The sequence below is a fragment of the Raphanus sativus genome, chromosome 9, assembly GCF_000801105.2.
Source record: "Raphanus sativus cultivar WK10039 chromosome 9, ASM80110v3, whole genome shotgun sequence".
In the NCBI taxonomy this organism is placed as follows: Eukaryota; Viridiplantae; Streptophyta; class Magnoliopsida; order Brassicales; family Brassicaceae; genus Raphanus; species Raphanus sativus.
Window position 1 is genome coordinate 21,314,850 of NC_079519.1, and position 14,910 is coordinate 21,329,759.

At 35.4% G+C, this 14,910-nt stretch overlaps 1 protein-coding gene across 1 annotated transcript; it reads left to right on the plus strand.

Moving 5' to 3' along the window:
* The first annotated feature begins 11,591 nt into the window (after window positions 1-11,591).
* LOC108824165 (aspartic proteinase A3) lies at window positions 11,592-14,863 on the plus strand. Its single transcript, XM_018597538.2, has 13 exons — window positions 11,592-11,794; window positions 12,261-12,626; window positions 12,727-12,787; window positions 12,876-12,970; window positions 13,076-13,188; window positions 13,263-13,471; window positions 13,555-13,619; window positions 13,697-13,810; window positions 13,901-13,965; window positions 14,061-14,208; window positions 14,281-14,400; window positions 14,495-14,583; window positions 14,661-14,863. The coding sequence occupies exons 2-13, from the start codon at window positions 12,267-12,269 to the stop codon at window positions 14,743-14,745; spliced, it is 1,524 nt and encodes a 507-aa protein (XP_018453040.1). The 5' UTR covers window positions 11,592-11,794; window positions 12,261-12,266; the 3' UTR covers window positions 14,746-14,863.
* Window positions 14,864-14,910: the final 47 nt, after the last annotated feature.

Sequence of the window (14,910 nt, forward strand, 5' to 3'; positions counted from 1 at the left end):
AGTAAAGCCCAACACAGAATCTGACCCAATGACATGATGGTTGGTAGTTTATCAGCTCAATTGAAGGTAAACGACCTATTTCTACACCGGAACTATTGTATAATAACAGATCCAACACAAATTTTAAATATCCTCCCAATTCCACACAATTTAAGTATGTAAGCCTATTTCTCTTTAAATTGAAAATTCGAAACCTGACTCCACCTGAAATTTGAAAGCCGAACTAATACCGACAAGTCCCGGTTTAAAGTAGGATTAGTATTCTGTATTTTAAAACTAAACCAATGACTAACCTAATTAAACCTAATTTATTAAGCTAATATGGTGATGGACTTCTTAAGTTGATAAAAAAAAGACTTCTTTAGTTGGTTCCATGATTTGGCAATACATTGTTCAGGGTCAAAGTGAAACTAATGAAACCTAAAGGGGTTAAATGGATAAATATGAAAAATGAAGCTTTAACGAAACGTTATTTGCGTTTATAGGGTCCCATGAAGTGTCAACAACGTGAAGGTGGTTTTGCTTGTGCCACAAATCAAAGCAACCTCATATTTTCCATTTGCAGCAAACACCAGTCACACAACCCATCTATTTATTTTTTCATTCTTTTTCTTAAACAAACCCTGTTTAATCTTTTAACATTGTTCTTGTGAAAATTCCAAAACTTAATATTCAAATGAATATATATATATATATACATATATTATGTATGTATACAGTATTTATATTTTTAATCACTAATTGTTATTCTATGATGTATAGTATAATTAATTAGAGCGAAGAAATTGATTTATAGACGTTACTGTAACAGAGTGATATGCTTAGCTGTAGACACCCATGGTTTCATCAACGTCAAGCGTACCTAATGCGAGACAAACCAAAAACAGTTTATATTAACAAGTTATTAACAACATAAAAATAAACATGAATTTATAAAAAAATCACCCCTACAAAATTCCATGTAGTAAATTAACAAATTATTAACAGTAGTATTTATAAAAAATACCATCGGTATTTATTTTGGATAGAAAATAAGTTAACAACAAATTAATAAGATTCTAAAATAATTCATTCTAGTCTTTTTCATTATATTTTTCTAGTTTCTTATGTATTTGTTGAATATATCTTATACTCTTTTTTAAGTTGGAGAAACAAAATAGTTTCCATATGATGATTTTTACTCTTTTATTATTATTTGTTTCAGTCTTCTCTGAAATTTCTTTCAAATCAAATTATCACTCGCTACATATTCTGAAAAGAATGGAAATCAAAGTGTACTTGAGTAAAAGATAATAATGCACGCTATAAAGTTCTTCCTTGCACACTTAAAACACAATGACTTTGGAAAATATACGTAACAAACATAAACCCTAGAAGATGACAAACATTACTTGAAGCATCCATATATTATGCAAAAATCGCTTTACAAAAGTTTATGCAAAATGCTATAAGCTTTTACTTTACATAATTCAGGGCAACATTTGCGATCCAAAATGAAAATAAGACAGTACAACGGTGGACATACTATCTTAGCAAAAACGGTGGACATACTAAAGTGAAAATGCACTTCTAATCTATTAACTAGACTTTGATTATAGGGCTTATTGCAAAAGTGACTCAAAACTTGAATTCAAACAGAAAACTAACCTTTTCTTTTGACTCATTTTTTTTTTGAGTTTTTAACCCCACATCTGCATTTTATCTACGAAAATGCCATTAACCCTTTTTTTTTTTTTTTTTTCGAAAATGGCTTCTTTACTGTCTCAACCTCATTTTCTTCAAGTATTTACAATATTGCCACTGCCATGAATAGTGGGAACAACCTTGTACGAACTGTTTGGAGCTTTTAATGCCCTTTAATGCACGTAAATCTCTTTACACTCTCTCTGTTTCAATTGTTATGAACTAAAAACAACATTTCTTTCACTTTCTCTCCATATTCATCCAAAAAACTGAAGCTTTTGATTCAAAATTGTTTGGAGCCATATTTCTTCGTTTTGACTTACGGTTGCTTTCGTTTGAGGTTCTGGGTGGTTGGAGAAGACCCTGTGTGCAAAACAAAGTCATCTCACCTAGTTGAAGGTACGAATTTGAATTTTTTTCAAAATCTGTTCGCGTAGAAGACTTACAAGTAAGTCATCTGTATGTAGAAGACTTACTGATGAGTCTTCTGGTCAAACGGACGACTTAAACTAAGTCGTCCAGCTTTGTTTGGGTGAAAAAAAAACAGTCCAGACGACTTATATATAAGTCGTCTACGAGAAACAGGCTAGTTTTGCATTTGACCGAATCGTGTCAGATCTTTGACTATTTCTGGACGACTTATAATTCAGTCGTCTCTCGGAAAGTTAAAATTTCAATATTTTATTAAACTAGACGACTTACGTGTAAGTCGTCTTAGGTTAGTTTTGTAGTTGAAAAATAAAACTTCATAATTTAATTTTTACCAGACGACATAATATAAAGTCGTCCCGTCAGAAGACTTAATTTAAAGTCGTCCGGGAAAGCAAAAGTCGTCCAGAATTTTTCCCATTAAGTCGTCCAAACCTTGCTTATCCCGGACGACCTTAAATTAAGTCGTCTAGCTGGACGACTTTTAGTTAAGTCGTCTGGAGAAAGTTAAATTTCAAGTTTTATTTTTCAATTACAAAACTAACCTGGGACGACTTACGTGTAAGTCGTCTAGTTTGAATAAAATATTGAAATTTTACTTTCCAGAGACGACTGATTTATAAGTCGTCCAGAAATAGTCAAAGATCTGACACGATTCGGTCAAATGCAAAACTAGCCCGTTTTTCGTAGACGACTTATATATAAGTCGTCTGAATTTTTTTTTTTAACAAACAAAGCCGGACGACTTAGAATTAAGTCGTCCCTTTTAATTTTCAATTGCAAAAGTGACCTCTTTAGACGACTTACCTTTAAGTCTTCTGGACGACTTAAATCTAAGTCGTCTGCGATAATGTTTGTTGAACTTCTTCATTTTCTCTATGTTTACTAATGTGTTTTATTTTGAATATTTGCAGATGATTTTTAAGTTACATGCAGTGTATGGAGAATGGTTGTTGAGAGATTTCCGTTGGGATTTTGTGGTTGATGATCTCAAAGGAGCAAGATTGTTTTTATTGAATGAAGATTCAACACATGCTGAACTTGTTGCAATGGCTCAAGAAGATTATAACCTGGACATGAGATCAGTGACTGTGGAGATTAGCTACTCATTACCAGCAGAAATGATGATGACTCCAAGCAGTCCTCCCATTCATGTTACAAGTGATAGACAAGTTCGAAACTTGCTCGAGATACTCAAAACGCATAGAGTATGTCTTTGTGTATCAAGCCGCAGCAAGGTGGAAACGGTTTCAGAGAAAAGAGAAGAAGCTGGTGATAATGATGAAGCTGGTGAATGGGAAGAAGATGTTGGTGATAATGATGAAGCTGGTGAATGGGAAGAAGATGTTGGTGATAATGATGAGGCTGATGAATGTTTTGAAGATGTTGGTGATAATGAGTCTGTTGAAATAGATTTGTGTATACAAATAGTTCAAATATACAAATTGATTTGTGTATCTATACAAGTTAAAAAATCTATACAAGTTAAAAAAATCTATACAAGTTAAAAAATCTATACAAATTGATTTGTGTATCTAATCATACATGCCTACAAACATACCACCATCCTCATTATCTTTCAGATGCTGATCAACAAGCTCCGTCCATATAGCCAAAGCCATAGTATCCCTCATAGTCTTCGCATTGGACCTAGCAAAGTCTTTAGGGCTAAAGGGGACCCCAAGAGCATGACATTCAATGTACTTTGCAGCGTACACGCCACAATCACCATTGTTGGCCGTGGGTACATCTTTGAGGAGTCTCTCATAAGTGTATCGCTCCAACCCATGCATCTGGTCTCCGCACTCCACAATCAGATAAGGGACCATCTCGAGAAAAGGCTCCATTATCTCATCCCATCTTTCTGGTATGGTAGTTGAAGGTATGCTGTCCCAGACAACTATGTGCCTCTTAGGGATCGATATCCAAATAGCCACCCAATGTTTGTTGTCCAAGTTCAGTGGCGCATAGATATCATCAATGTCCTCCCCACTTCTTGTTTGATTGGCAAAATGAAGGCATTGATCCGTCATACAAACTCGCCGCCCCACTAGGTAGCATTTTTCCTAAACCATTGTGATCAGACGACGATGTTTTGAAGACCAGATACTGTTCTCTCCAAGACTGGGTAAAGTTGTGATCCAGGAAGCACATTCGCTCGCTCCGGAAACATTGTGGGTTCTCCTTATACCTCCTGCCTCAGCACATTCATCCAAGCATCTATATGCTGCATATAAAATAATACAAGTTAGAACCTTCCAGACGACTTACAAATAAGTCGTCTGGAAGGTTTTCCAGCTGGACGACTTACAAATAAGTCGTCTGGAAGGTTTTCCAGCTCGAAAACCTTCCAGACGACTTATTTGTAAGTCGTCCAGCTGGAAAACCTTCCAGACGACTTATATATTTACAAATCTATACAAAGACAAGTTACCAGACGACTTATTTGTAAGTCTTCTGGAAGGTTTTCCAGCTGGACGACTTACAAATAAGTCGTCCAGCTGGAAAACCTTCCAGACGACTTATATATTTACAAATCTATACAAAGACAAGTTACCAGACGACTTAAAGATAAGCAGAAGACTTACTACGTCTTCCAGCCATGCTTTGGATGTCCGGAGTTTTTGATACCACCAAGTTGGTGATGTACGTGGTTTGTCCTCTTCCTTAGTGAAATAATCACTGCAAACAAAAAAGCAATCAGTTTTGGTAGACTAAATCAAGCTATTATGGGTAAAGCAATCACTTACGGATCAGTTTTCAACCAATCAGCGAGCTCCTTCATCTTAGGTCTGTTTAGTGTGGGAAATGGATTATACTTTCCCACTCTAAGGAGTTTCCTTCTCTCTGCCGTATAAGGAGATATCTGCGTGGGAGCAGGTTTCTTCGTTTGTTCACTCCTTGCACGCACAGAAGCAGTGGGAGCTGTTTGGTCCAATACAACCAGGCTCGGTTCTGAAGCTGAAGCTGGATCGGTGGAAGCGAAGCTCGGTTGTTGATCGTTGGAAGCGAAGCTCGGTTGGTCAGTGGAAGTGAGAGGAACAATCTCTTTGGAGGTGACACCATCTGCTTTATCCTCCGGCAAGATCTTATATACCGAGATCGCCTCATCTGCTGTATCCTCCGGCAACAATCTCTGCAATAAAAGAGAACAAGTTAACCCTGGACGACTTAAATAAAAGTTGGGAGAGGATTTGGTTCCTGCTGGAGTTCAGACGACTTATTTGTAAGTCTTCTGGAAGGTTTCCAGCTGGACGACTTACAAATAAGTCGTCTGGAAGGTTTTCCAGCTGGAAAACCTTCCAGACGACTTATTTGTAAGTCGTCCAGCTGGAAAACCTTCCAGACGACTTATATATTTACAAATCTATACAAAGACCAGACGACTTAAAGATTTGATATAACCTTTTGGGCAGAGGAGAAGGCTGTTTCTTTTGTGGAGAAGGCTTTTTCGTTTGAGGAGCAGGCTGTTTCGTCTGAGGAGCAGGCTGTTTAGTTTGAGGAGCAGGCTGTTTCGTTTGAGGAGCAGGCTGTTTAGTTTGAGGAGCAGGCTGTTTAGTTTGAGGAGCAGGCTGTTTCGCCTTTTGAGGAGTAGGCTTTGCCTTTTGAGGAGCAGGCTGTCTGGTGGGAGGAGTAGGATGATTGGTTTGAAGTGGAGGCTGATCCTTTTGAGGAGTAGTCTGTTTGTTACTAGCCCCGGTTTCTGGGGCTTGTGGGGTAGGGTGTTTTTTACTAACCCCGGTTTCTGGGGCTTGAGGGGTAGCCTGATTGGTGACACCAACCTTCTTCTCCACAGCTTCCAATCTATCGGAGATCTTCCTAATCTCCCTGATGCACTTCTTAAACCCCTCTTTCATCATGTCACCTAAGTCCTTGAACATGTTTTCTAACTCCTCTCTGGTCACCCAACTAGCCTCTTCTCTAGCCTCTTCTGTAGCCTCTTCTGTAGCCTCTGTAGGAGCCTCTTCTCTAGCCTCTTTAGGAGCCTCTTTAGGAGCCTCTTTACGAGCTTTCTTCCGAGGTCTCTGATTGTCTTCCTCCACCTCCTCCACAACCATCTCTTTGGCTCTTTTCGATGGAGTCACAAACTTGGGTTTTGTACCAGTGACTTCCCAGCAATCCATGGTCCACTTCCACGGTCTCCGATCATACATCACTTTAATGATGTTCTCCGCGGGCACGTCATCAACCTCAGAGTCCCATTTTGGCCACATTTCACTAATGTCCTTCTCAACAAAGTTGATCACGCGGGTCTGCAGTAAATAGAAGAAGAATCGAGTTAGATATTTGAAACAAAATACTAAATAGACGACTTAATTATAAGTCGTCAACTAAGTCGTCCAGCTGGACGACCTTCCAGACGACTTATTATAAGTCGTCTACTAAGTCGTCCAGCTGGACGACCTTCCAGACGACTTATAATAAGTCGTCTACTAAGTCGTCCAGCTGGAAGACCTTCCAGACGACTTATAATAAGTCGTCTACTAAGTCGTCCAGCTGGAAGACCTTCCAGACGACTTATAATAAGTCGTCTACTAAGTCGTCCAGCTGGAAGACCTTCCAGACGACTTATAATAAGTCGTCTACTAAGTCGTCCAGCTGGAAGACCTTCCAGACGACTTATAATAAGTCGTCTACTAAGTCGTCCAGCTGGAAGACCTTCCGGACGACTTAATTAAGTGAAGATGGAAAGGTACCTGACTCAAGATAGCAGCTTTCATGAATCTGCGGCCTCTGCTGCCGTCGTAAGCCAGAATCGGTGGAGACGGACTGTTTGCTCTGGTAGACCAATACTAGCACCCAATCCCGGAATAGCTTCGTACGCCCAGACCTGAAGAACTTGTATAAAGCCATCCACGGTGTAACAGCCAGTAATATCTTTGTTCCACAAAGAGTCCATCAGCACCTTAAACGCGACTCTCCCCCATGGATAATCTCAAACCTTTCTAAATCCATCACTAGCCTTGCGAGAGTAGCTCGTGTAGCGCTTGAGAACTTTTTCCCTTCAATGAATCCAGTGAAGATGGAAAGGTACGCGAGTCGCTTGCGATCTTCCCTGGACCAATCCCCGCATCTCTTCAGTGCTGCTATTATCTGATCAGTACTTGGCCCAGCTTCCCGATGAACTCCCATCATCTCCCAGAAAGAAACCATCTGTGGGGTAACTTCACATTCTGGTGTCTCAAGGTCCTCGATGTAGTCGCAGTTTAGACCAGTGATGTTTTCAAACTCTAACAGTGAAAACCTCGCAGGTTCTGGACCAACGAGACACCACATCTCGTACTTCTTCTTAATGTCCAGCTTTAAACCGAGCAAGTGGTGAACCAGCCTTGAAGCCCAACCAAATCCCTGCTCCTTGAACTTGATGAAAACTCCAATCTCGACTCCTTGAGCTCTTCAAATTCAGCATCAGTGAGAGCTTCCCTAAGAGCAGTATGCAACTTCGTGTTATCCGTATGATACGAAATGCTATTGTGGGGTTCTGGCTCTTCCCCTAATGTGTATAACCTACGGGGGAGTTCTGGAATATCCATCCTTTTGTCTGCAAAATAATCAAAGACAACAATAGAAGTCAGAACACAAGCTAAATCAATCACGCCTTAATTGTTACTCCAGACGACTTAGTAGACGACTTAAATATAAGTCGTCTAGAAAGTCGTCCAACTGGACGACTTAGTTGACGACTTATATTAAGTCGTCTGGAAAGTCTTCCAAATGGACGTACTAAGTCGTCCAGGTTGAAGACTTTCCAGACGACTTACTTACAAGTCTTCCAGTAGAAAAATTTCAAGCGGACCTGATTAGTCGCAGAAGGAGTTCGAGTACTCGTCATTGTGGTTATAGATCTGAAAAAATAAACGTGAAACGGTGAGAATGAGTAAATTGAAAGAGACAACGTTTTATGTTCATCTTTTCCACGAGTTTGATGACTTACCGGCGTTAGGGTTTACAGAGAAACGGCGCTACGGTTTACAGAGAAGAAGCGGCGGCGCTAGGGTTTAGAAGAAGCGGCGGCGCTAGGGTTTAGAAGAAACGGCGGTGCTAGCTAGTGTTTAGAGTAAGCGGCGGTGAGAACGTTGGTGAGCACGGTGGCGAGGGCGACGGTTTGTTCGGAAATAGTGGAAGCGGGGGCGCTAGGGTTTAGAGGAATCGGCGGCGCTAGGGTTAGAAGAAGCTGCGGCGACAACGGTGAGAATGAAGTGAGATAGATAGCCGACGTTGAGAACGATGGTTGTTCGGAAATAGTGGGAATTCGAATCGCCTTGATATCGCCGGTGAGAGAGAACTGTTAGGGTTTCTGTTCGCGGAAAATGAAAAAAAAAAAAAAAATCACCTTATATATTGGGTAAATAATCCGGTTAGCTTTAAAAGTACATTGGTAAACTTTAAGGTTTGGTCCGGTTTAGACGACTTATTCTGGCTGATAATGTACATCAGACGACCTAATATTTAGTCGTCTGGGAACAGAAGACTAAATATTAAGTCGTCCAATACCCTAAAATGAACCCCTAAACTAAAATGACTAAATTAACTTACTAACCACGTTATAAAATCAAATTATACTTCAATAGTGTTTACTATACACAGAAACGAACACGCCTAGGTAATTTTAAAAATTTCAAAAACGGTTTTAATGCTTTCCAAAATCTAACCCTAAGAACACATACAATACTACAACATATGTTGATGAAACATAAACTAAAGAATATCATGACTCACTACTTTCACTCATCTGGGCTGAAAACAATTGAAATTTGTTATATATTAATTTATATCTCTTAAGACATATGTTAATTACATAATTCCAATTTTCACTTATCAAAATATTTTTTACAAAATTTTTAAATTATGTTTAAGAATAGCTGTCCAGACGACTTAACTTAAAGTCGTCTGGACGACTTATTTTCAAGTCGTCTGTTTACAGACGACTTGCGAGGGGTAGAAACGTAAAAAAAAATCCGTTTTTTTGTTTGTTCACAAGGAGATAGTTGTAATTTCAATAGCCTTTTAAGTTACTTTTGCCTTTGACCCAAGTTGGGGTACTCTTTTGGGTTTGACTCCAAGTTTTGAGTCACAATTGGTAATTCTCCCTTGATTATATCCTTTGTCAAAAAAAAAAAAAAAACTAGATTTTGATCCGCACATCCGTGCGAGTAATTTTTCATTTTAATAACTTTTGAACTTAAAATTATATGATTTTTGTTTTTTATATACTAAACTAATGTATTATTTTATATAAAATGCAGAAAATTGATGAGATTATTTATAAATTTCAAAATATTTTGTCATAATTAGAAAATAGACATTAAATTTATTATTACAATTATATTTTAGTATTTTAAATGAATTAAAAAGTTAAAGTTTTCGAGTAGCATATATTGGTAAATAGAACTTAAAGTAATTAGCTATATTCTATTATATTTTGAATATAATGACTTTTAGATAACATATTATTGTAACTTTAAAAGAAATAAATAGATAATATATAGTTGTAGATATAAAAGTTTAAAATTTATTAAAAAAAAATATTATGTATTATATAAAAATATTACATAGTTTAAAAATTTATTCCTTTTAAGCGGTGAATAATATTTTAAATATTTTAATGGTGAATACTATTTTATTTATCTATTTAAATGAAAGTATGTTTTTAAAAATATGTTAATTTATCAATTTAATATCATTTCATATTTAATTCATAGATTACTTATATTAATACAATATAGACAATATTAATAAAATTTAAAAAATAGCATATTTTATTTTATTAAAAGTTTTTATTTAAAAGTAATTATAATAATATCATATTACTAATTACGAAATATTCAATTTATTAATTAAAAAAAATATTTAAAATTTTGGTAAGATTTTGTTAGATTCTTTCTCAACAGATTTGTAATTTAATATATTATAATTATTAACATTTTAGAAATCTTATATATTCAATAGATTAATATAGATAATCAAATATATGTAGTAAGGAAATGGACCTATTGTAATATTTATATGGTAGATAAAAATAGTACCTTTTCTTTAATAGAGAAGATTTAGAATCTTATTTTTATCTACTGATAAATGTTTTTATTTAAGTTTTTGACCAATTTATTTTATTTATGTTAAACACAGTTTATGATATTTAGTATTTACGTTATATGGATAGGCCCATATATTCACTTTCTTCTCTATATTATTTTTTTTCAAATCAAAAAGATATTATATGGCATTCTAAAAATAACATTAGTAATTATTTTTCAATTTTTATAAGAACTCTATTATTGTCTATTGATTATAAATTATCCCTTTTTACATCTGTACCTAGATGATATATATACCATGAACCATGAGTAATACTTATTACAATCTTTTTGCAACTTTAGTAATGTCGGCCAGTTATAATCTTAGCCCATTCAACATTGTTTATCTAGATGATATATAGAGATCGTTAACCGTCGTTTATAATTATGATTATATGAAAACATCGTATAATATTGTTGATTAAAATATTTATGATATATTGTTAAAGTTTGTAATCCAGTATCAATTATAACTCTATACTCTATACCTTAAATTCTATGTTCTAAATCTTAAAATTATTAAATATTTATTAAATATTTTCCAAAACATAGCAAGAAAATTTATATGTTTCAGATTATCAATATCTATGTATATTTGGGAATATGTGAGTTTCAGTATACACTTAGAAGTTCATAAATACAGAGAATTCTAACTAACATAATTTTACGAAATTATGGACCTAACTTAAGCACTTCAGAATAATTTGACGTATTTAGTTTTTTTTAATCAAAGAGATAGGTGATTACGTATACATTAGAAAAACAAAGAGATGCACGGAGAAATTTAAAATTAACATCATAAATTTTTGGCACAACTATAATCATTTTAAACTCTATATTTTAGTCGAAAATTATACATGTCAGATACCATATAGTGACTATATTTACATAATTATATATACATTATGTATGTTGCTAAAGAAAATATGCAAATTCAAAAATATAATATATAGATATAATTCATCTAAAACTTATTACAACTTTTTCTGCAAACCTTATAATATAATTGTATTATGTGTGGCACAATTAAAAAAAATTATACTGCCAAGAAAATCTATTGAGAAAAATAAGTAAAATAATTAATTCCAAAATTTATACAAAGCATTATAGTATAAGACTTCTGTATTCTGCGTTGTCAAATTAAATTTCAAATAAATTTAAACATAATTTATCAATTTGGTCAGTAAAAAAACAATTCCACATCTTCATCAAAATAGTTAATAAAAATTGCTATTGGACGGGTCTAAATGTAGTTAAGTTTAAAAGAAACAAATTTTGCTGATCATTTTCTCAAAGGAAAAAAAACAAATTTTGCTGATCTGTCTTAGGCCCACGCAACCCAAATATGGTTTGATAAACGTGACGCTTGCTTATAAAAGATACACAATTAATTTTAGTTTTAATCAATTTCTTCATATCCTCACATTTGGAAGCACCAAGTACACTATCAATTAATTGATAGTAAATCCTGCATTCATGTTTCTCTAGTTTCATTCTTAAGTCATTTACGTTATTATAAATATAAATCTCTCCACCATTCTTCTTTGTCGCTCGAGTTTTCTTCTTCATCCTCTTAAGGTTTCAGAATCTCTACAGTCATTTTCTCGGTAAGTGTTGTTTCACTTCCTCTCTATTTTCCAGATTTCTATCTTTGTCAGAAATTTTCAGGGACTATCAGATTATTCATCAATTTCTGTTTATGAAAAGGGAAAAAACTTTGTTACAAAGAAAAAGAAAAGTAAAAAAGCTTATACATAATTTTTACATTTTTATTGGCTTGAAATTTTTCTTTTTAGTGAAAACTAAAGACATGTTAAGTCAACAATATTACACTTAACATGTCTTTAGTTTTCACTGAAAAGAAAAATAATATAAGAACTAAAGTTGGTAAACCAGAAACTTAGTGAAAATCTTCTTGATTCTTGGTGTGTAGTAACAACTTTTTTTTCTTTAACATGTGTTTGGTAACAATTATGCTGCAGTAACGGACAAAAAAAGTTTCAGTTATTAACTCGTTAACATCTTTTATGTGGCTGTTCTATAGCCTGATGTGATATTCTTATTTGATGGCAGGTTAAAATGGGAACTGGGTTCAAGTTCTTGCTTGTGTTCTTGCTTTCATGTTTGATCTTTATATCCGCGGCCTCATCATCTGAGCAAGAAGGTGATGGAACACTCAGAATTGGATTGAAGAAGAGGAAACTAGACCGGGCTAACAGGCTAGCTTCTCAGCTTTTCTTAAAAAACCGAGGTTCTTGGTCTCCCAAAGATTATTTTCGCCTGAACGATGCAAATGCGGACAATGTTCCCCTGAAAAACTATTTGGATGCTCAATACTATGGCGAGTTTACCATTGGCACTCCACCTCAGAAGTTTACAGCAATCTTTGATACCGGAAGCTCCAATCTCTGGATACCATCTAGTAACTGCTACTTCTCGGTACGCTATTAACTTGTTCTTAGGAATGCATGCTAATTAAATGTTATATCCTGTTGTCGTCTTTATCTCAATATATAAAAACAAAACATTTTTGTTTCAGGTGGCTTGTTATTTTCATTCAAAGTACAAGGCTAGCGAGTCATCAACATACAAAAGGAACGGTTGGTTACTTGATCCTTGAGCTTTTTAACTATAATGTTCATTTGATAATATTGAGTTTTCGACACTAAATTCATTTGACGTTAACAGGAAAACCTGCGTCAATCCGCTATGGGACAGGGGCTATTTCTGGTTACTTTAGCAACGATGATGTTAAAGTTGGTGGTCTTGTTATCAAGGATCAGGTAAACCCTTTTCAACAGCTTTCATATCTCAGAATGATCTTGCAAGTTTTACTGTTTTGTTTTTGTTTCTCATATCTTTACTGTTACTTTCTTATATTACCACAGGAGTTCATAGAGGCTACTAGTGAGCCTGGTATTACATTCTTAGTAGCCAAGTTTGATGGTATCTTAGGGTTGGGATTCAAAGAGATTTCTGTAGGAAACTCAACTCCAGTTTGGTATGAAAACACTTTCTTTCTTATATTTATTTGATAGAAGACTTTGCTGCATACTGAATGAATGTGACACATAGGTATAACATGGTAGAAAAAGGTCTGGTTAAGGAACCCATTTTTTCGTTTTGGCTTAACCGTAACCCAGAAGATCCAGAAGGTGGTCAGATTGTTTTTGGCGGAGTTGATCCTAAGCACTTCAAAGGAGAACATACTTATGTTCCTGTCACACATAAAGGTTACTGGCAATTCGACATGGGTGATATCAGCATTGCTGGAAAACCAACAGGTAAGCTAAGCTTTCAGTCTCACAAAATGAATTGAGTCTTAAGATATAAGTTGACATAATCTCTGTATCAATCTGTCGTTCAGGATATTGTTCTAAAGGTTGTTCTGCCATTGCTGATTCCGGAACTTCTCTTCTCACCGGTCCATCGGTAAGAGAGATTTTTCTGAAAGATTTGTGTAGATTGTTAGATGCTGAATATATTTTATTTTTTGTTGTGATGTGTAGACTGTCATCACAATGATCAATCATGCCATTGGATCAGTAGGAGTCGCAAGCCAAGAGTGCAAAACTGTAATAGGTCAATACGGACAAACCATGTTGGACTCCCTTGTCTCTCAGGTTGAAGTTACCTCTCATACCAACACATTCACTCACACTTGCTTATTTATAAACAAACACAATTGTGAAAATCAGTACTTTGAGATATAGGTGGATCCGAGGAACGTATGCTCACAGATAGGACTCTGCGGTTTTGATGGTACACATAGTGTGAGGTCAGTACATACATAATCCAGGAGAAAGAAAAACAAAAAGATGTCTCAAGAACATTGGTTATCAAACTAAAAACTGATTCATGTTCTGTATGCAGTATGGGGATTAAGTCAGTTGTAGAAGATGGAGTATCGAGTCTTCTAAGCGAAGCCATGTGCAGCGCCTGTGAAATGGCATCTGTGTGGATGCAGAGTGAATTATCTCAGAATCAAACACAAGAACGCATACTCGCTTATGCTTCTGAGGTGAGTTTTGCACACTTGTTTTGGACATAAAACATGTTTGATAAAAAATCTAATCTATGTCATTCTCTTTAGCTTTGTGATCATATACCGAACCCAAACCAACAATCAGCAGTGGACTGTGAGAAGGTTTCTTCAATGCCTATAGTCACATTCACAATTGGTGGCAAACCCTTTGATCTTTCACCTCAAGATGTAACTATTTATCATCACTTTCTCCTAACATTTCAGCTTACCAACATCAGGACAAGGAGTAAACTAATATTTTTTCCATTTTTCCTTGGATCAGTATATATTCAAGATTGGGGATGGGGTTCAGGCTCAGTGCACCAGTGGTTTCACCGCCATGGATATACCTCCACCTCGTGGACCTCTCTGGTAATTCTCATTTTCAAAATCCAATCTACTATAATGTGATAACTCTTAAATTTTTTTGTGATCATGCAAAAATGCAGGATCTTGGGTGACATCTTCATGGGACCATATCATACTGTGTTTGATTATGGGAAAACAAGAGTTGGATTCGCCAAAGCTGCTTAAAACGAGGATCTCTTCTTTACTACCATTTCTTATAAGTTTGTGAATGTGTTTTGAACAAATGTTTGTAATAACTTGAAACTGTTGTTATCATCTTATTACAGATTCTTATTCGGTTTCACCCTTTTTCATTTACTTTTTAGACATGCTTTAAAGAAAAACAAAGAT

Bases quoted from the DNA above. Each gene is read 5' to 3' on its own strand.
- LOC108824165 (XM_018597538.2), top strand. From the start codon at position 12,267: ATGGGAACTGGGTTCAAGTTCTTGCTTGTGTTCTTGCTTTCATGTTTG. The intron at 12,627-12,726 runs GTACGCTATTAA...TTTTTGTTTCAG, and splicing joins CTAGTAACTGCTACTTCTCG to GTGGCTTGTTATTTTCATTC. The intron at 13,620-13,696 runs GTAAGAGAGATT...TGTGATGTGTAG, and splicing joins CTCTTCTCACCGGTCCATCG to ACTGTCATCACAATGATCAA.